At 32.1% G+C, this 6,000-nt stretch overlaps 1 protein-coding gene across 1 annotated transcript; it reads right to left on the bottom strand.

Moving 5' to 3' along the window:
* Positions 1–1,459: 1,459 nt before the first annotated feature.
* LOC105771490 (transcription factor MYB36) lies at positions 1,460–3,174 on the bottom strand. Its single transcript, XM_012592949.2, has 3 exons — positions 2,686–3,174; positions 2,353–2,482; positions 1,460–2,268 (listed from the first exon to the last, which is right to left on the bottom strand). Exons 1-3 carry the CDS (start codon positions 2,819–2,821, stop codon positions 1,743–1,745), a joined length of 792 nt encoding a protein of 263 aa, XP_012448403.1. The 5' UTR covers positions 2,822–3,174; the 3' UTR covers positions 1,460–1,742.
* Positions 3,175–6,000: the final 2,826 nt, after the last annotated feature.

Genomic DNA, 6,000 nt, shown 5'->3' with positions numbered 1-6,000 from the left:
TAACTCTAATCAATAAACTCAAATTTTCATTTAAATTAGATTATTCATTTATAAAGCACGACTCGATCTCCTTATTTCAATAAAATTATGTCAATTTGTTACTATTTGTTAGAACAAAAGACAATTACAGATCTATTCATTTTAACTAAGGACCAATAAACTCAAACTAGAAACAATACTAAGAATAATAATAGATGGTAAAGACCTAATCCTATAAACAGAGGGTGAGTAATTCTTCCTTTATAAAGAAGAGTTTTATTCTAACTTTCTCTAAAAATGATAAAGATAATACAAAATAAAATCTGAAAATGATAAAATTATCAATAATAGTACTTATCTTCCAAGAGGATTTTCTACAAAAGCATTTGTCCCAAAATAATCTCCATAATTAAGCTTCCCTTTGTTGTCCACACCACCTTGCCTCCATGTTTCGGTCAAACGTCAATTATAAGCCAATTGCACAAATTAACCTAAAAATATGTCAAATATGCACACTAACCATTAATATTTATTTATTGAGCAATATGAATTCTTTAGCATATTTTTTTCTCTCCTAACAAACCAATGGTGAAAACTTGTTCAAATAGATAAGATACTTTAAGTGAACCATTTAGACCCCACCAGGCTTGGGTTTTCGTTCAGACTGACCGTTTCCAAAACGCAAAATTAAAGTTTCTCCACTATGGTTATGAAATTCAGAACAGGAGTTTGAAGATTTGTGGCCATTAATATATAAACAAATCAACTCAGGTTGCTTCTTCATAAAACACTAGACAAACATGATAAGAACAACTTTGACTTAGGGTTGATTTTCACCCTGACGAATATTCACGGCGGGTGATTGGTAATATAAGAATATAAGATTTGGGATCCTTAAACACTTGACTGCTGGAACTTGCCTGATGTGGACATAAACCTGATTTCAAAGACTCTGAAAAGACTAGTAAAATAGAAAAATAATTATCCTAAACTAGAAAATAGAATTTTGAATAGGTACATTAAGAAGAAGGTGTAAGAGTGTCATACATGCATGCATTCATGTGTCGGATGGAGACGTTTTGCTTCAACGTTGAATTGGGTCAAGCTTAACCAACGCAAGTTTCGTGATTTCTCATACAGCAATTAAATTTGCTGACTGCCTTCCCTCAACTTCATCAACACTTCACCTTAATCATCAACCAACTTTATTAATGTTTACAACTTTTTCTAAATTTACCCTTTATTCATTATTATTCATATAAAATTGTGATTCCACATCTATTTTCAATATGAGAATAACAAATCAAATATTTCTTCCTGATTTTTAATATTTTTAGTTGGATTTGGTCATGGACCCTTCACAAAGAGTCAAACTGTTTTTATTCAATGTAAATGCCGACTAAAACAATAATTTCATATGATAATTCATGTGTACTTCATGTTGACATATTGTAGTACATCAAATATAAAACTTAGGAAATAGGACAACCCACACAACTAATTATTCACAATGTGCTTCATTAAACTTTACATAACCTTGGAAACATCCAAGTATAATTCATTAAGAGTTACAGTCTCCATTAGATATATCCTAAAAGTTCTACTTAATTTCCCTTCTTTTCTTAAAAATAATTTCCCGGCTTCATTTTGGATGAACTCTAGGCTATATTGATATGCATGGATCACTACAATTGGGTTAATATTATAAAGTACTGTTAGCCAGCTTTATAAGTTGAGCATGGAGCAAGTTTCGCTACTTTTCACTATATTTGTTGACCAGAGGCAGTGAAAAGATAGTGAGGGCCCTCAAAATCAAGCTGGTCCAATAAGATTCCTTGATCTTCAGCACCACCATCAATAAACCAAGCGGTGGAATTGTTCTCCGGGGCAAAGGAAGACGAATTGCAAAGAATTGAAACTTCTTGAGAAGATGATGACATACTGTAATTGTCATTAGCAGTACTGGTGATGCTATATTCCATAAGCCCTGGAAGAGTAAACTGATCAATCTGGTCCAAAACCAGCCCTGGATAATCATAATTTTGCTGGTATTTCATGTTTATCATGTAAGAAGACGATGTAGTAGTTGTAGTACTGCCATTAACAAGAGCCTCAGCTTCAATAGGAACCGAAGTAGTAGAGCTGTCAGTGATTGTTGATTCATGATTGTTGCTGTTTTGGTCGACTCCAGTCTTTGCTGCAAATAGTTTTTTCTTCAGCTTGGTGTTCCAATGGTTCTTTATATCATTGTCAGTTCTGCCCGGCAGTTGGGCTGCTATCAAAGACCACCTAAACCAAGAATATTGCAGTATTGGGTTATTTTCAGATATAAACAAATCCCCCATCAAAATTAGGTGTTGAATTGACACTTGCCTGCTTCCTATGCTACTATAGAGGGAGCATATAATGTTGTCTTCTTCGTCCGTAAATCCTCCATGCTTGATGTCTGGTCTTAGATAGTTAAGCCACCTTAGGCGGCAACTCTTCCCACAGCGTTTAAGACCTAAAATATAGAAATTAATTATCACATGAAAAAAAAAAGTACATACTTTATGTCTAAAAGGATAGTGTATACTTTGAAAAGAGCTACAAGTATAATCACAATAATACTAACTGATTCAAATCACCACAAGTAAAATTAATCCATGCAGAAAAATCATGATTGGCGTTAAACCCCAAGCCCCAAAGTTAAAAGAAGAAAAAGACCTGCTTTGCGGGGAAGGGCAATCCAATTGCCACCAGTGCCATGTTTGGCAAGGTAGTTTCTGAGGGTATCATCTTCATCAGGTGACCATGGCCCTCTTTTCACGTTGGCTTTGTCACAGCATGGAGCTCTTCCCATGGAAGCCACCTAGTGTTGTGACCACACAAATTCAAGCAAAGCACAAAGAGAAACTTTGAGAGAGGGAGAGTGAGTGAGAGATTGGGAAAAGGGCTGAGGTGCTTGGTATGAGAGAAGACAAGGTCTTAAAGCTAGCAAGGTAAAGAACTCTAGGGAACTTGACTTATTGACTTGTTCATACATATAAAAAATGAAAAGAAACCAATAGGATATTTTTCTCCGTACAAAACAAATTTGGTTTGTTGGAGATGAAGGGAAGTGAAAGCGGGTGCATGAGAGAGCACGGAGATTTCATGCAATTGTTGTCAGCTGCAGTACAGACTCGTTGGCAGGTTTTTTTCTTACATATGCAGATATCATTCAGAAGACTCAAACTCTTTATCTTTCTTCAACTTTCACGCGGTTTCTGCTTCACCATGTTCCCCATTTTTTATAAAACTAATTTTATATTTGGTAGCCTTTGCATTGCATGCATGTGAATAATATATTACTTGCACAAAATTTTTACATCTCAGTGCATTGTATAATATTTGATAATTTTTTATTATTTATGTGAATTTGTTCATAATAATAATAAACATTTTTTTTAACTTTTATATCCGTTTTTATTGTTGAATTTATAATTATTCTCATCAATATTATTATCTTCATACTTCAAATTTACATTCTCACAGAACCATTTTCAAGTGCTTCATAAATCAATTATGAGATTATAAAATCAAAATTTTGAACCACAACAAGTTGGGCCGAAATTATTAGTCCGAAGGCTAAGCTTATAGTAGATGACCCTTGCTAATGCAACTGAGATGTTTACCTTCCAATGAAATCAAATCCATTAATCTGCCAAGATTCATCACAATGAAATGAACTCCACCAAACATAAGGTGGCTTAAGTTTAACCTTCGATCAGAAACCTTGGTTCAACAAGAGCTGGAGTTACTATTCGTGATTCCAAAGGAAGATGGATGGCTGGTTGTCACAAGTTTATCTAAAACAAACCTCAACATTGCTAATCTAATTGTGGAAGTTGATGCTACTTTTGTCATTAGTCTCATTAATCCAGTTTGCTCAAATTTACTTCTTTCATACCCTGGTGAATGATTGCAGGATTTCATTGGAGACCCGACTGCTCCACATTTTCAGGGAGGGAAATTGTTGCACAGGAAAGTAATCCATGTTTGCTTTGTAATTTTAGTTCTAGGGACTTCCAAAGACTTTGTTGTTTATTTTCAGATGCCGAGCTTGATGCTCCATTTTGTTAAAGTCGATATGGCTGGCATTGCTATTTTTAGAACTGCTATTTAAGTTATGAATGAACTACTCTTTTATGACCCCAAAAAAAAAAAAGAAGAAGATGGTTTTAATTAAGGATAAATTACACCTAAGGTCACTATACCATTCGTAAGTTTATGGTTCGGTCACTTAATTTTAAAAAGTTACAAAATGATCAAGTCACTAGGTTGTTAAAATCATTATTGTATGGCCTTATCTGTTCATACCACCTGCACCAATCGAAAACTCTCCTTCTCCTCCCCTTCTACAATTCTGTCTTTTTTTCATGAAACAGTTTTAAACGTTATAAATATGCAAACCAAAACCCAAACAGTTTTCTTCTCCAATCCCTAACATTGACCGTCAAATTAACTTGAATCTAAGTTATATTCTTCTACCTAGGGGTGAGCGCTTGATCGAATGAAAAAATTTCGAGTTAATCGAGTTGACGAATCATATTTTATCATCCTAATTTAATTTAAATTTTTCTCAAATCGAGTCGAGTGAGATGGAATTCGAATCAAATCGAATATATTAATTTGTTCGAATTAAATTTAAAAAAATGACTTTGGGTCCTTGTAGCTACTATCGCCCACCGTAATTAAATTTGTTGTTAACTTTCATCTCATCATAATTTATTTATTAATATTTTATATACTGTTTAGCTTATTTGCTTGCTTAGTTACTTCAAAAAAAAGTTTTTGAGGTTTGGTGGAAGTAAAAGTTTTGGGGAAAAGTAAAAAGAAAAATATTTTTGGGGTTTGGAGAAGTAAAAGTTTTGGGGAGAAAGTAAAAAAGAAAAAAATTGGGGGTTTAGGGGGAAGTAAAATTTTTTAGGGGAAGTAAAAGTTTTGTTTGGGAGGGAAATAAAATGAAAAAAGTTTTGGGATTTTGGGGGAAATAGTTTGGTATTTGATTTATTCGAATTATTCAAGTTATTCAAATTCGAAATTCGAAAAAAAATTCGATTCAAATCGAATTTTGCTTACCTCTATTTCTCTACTCGTTGATGGGCACTGGTCCACTGTACCAATTGTCAAATCATTGCTTGTAGCTAACTAACAGGACTTTTTTTTTCTAGAAAAAACTTAAAAGTCCAGTGACTTGTATAAAAACTTTTGAATAGTTTAGTGACTTAAATGAAAATTTTAAAATTGTTCTATAACCATTTTGTAACTTTTTAAAGTTAAGTGACCAAATAATATTAAAATATAATATTATGGATATATTAAAATTTGACGATTAGTATTGTTTCATTTGTTTTATATTAAAATTAATTATTTCATATAGTGGATTACTCTTGTTTCGTCTGTTTTACATTTTTTGTTCACATACAAATATTTCACGGGCATGGCCAGATATCAATGTTTCTTTTAAAAAAAGGAAATCTAAAATTTGTTGAAAAACAGAAATTTAACATTTAAATTGGGATAAAATATATCGTAAGTCTTTGTATTTTTTAAAATTTGTAATTTTATTTTTCAAATTTAGTCTCTTTATTTTTCAAATTTTAAAATTGTGTTCAACTATTAACATTATTATTTATTAAATTCATGTTCATTACAACATTATTTTTTAGTTATATGGCTACCAAATAAGTTTGTTTTTTTAAATGTTAACAATTAAACTTAAATTTTGAAATTTAAAAGTAGAGTAACTAATTTCCTGAAAATAAAAATTAAAGGGCTAAATTTCAAAATTTCAAAGAATATGGGAAGTTAAAGCATATAAGGTGAAATCAAAATTATTGAGCATTTTTATGAATGGATATAGAGTTAAAGAAATATCAACAACCTCATTTAGGATATTTCGTCCTTCAACACTAACATCTTCATTAAATCTTTACAAATTTAATTTAATCTATCATATCTGACCTTTCCCTTCAATATAATCTGCTTGTGGGACGA

Source organism: Gossypium raimondii, chromosome 6, assembly GCF_025698545.1.
Source record: "Gossypium raimondii isolate GPD5lz chromosome 6, ASM2569854v1, whole genome shotgun sequence".
NCBI classification, from domain to species: domain Eukaryota; kingdom Viridiplantae; phylum Streptophyta; class Magnoliopsida; order Malvales; family Malvaceae; genus Gossypium; species Gossypium raimondii.
Note: the sequence above shows the minus strand (reverse complement) of the source record. Positions and strands in the feature narration are given on the sequence as shown.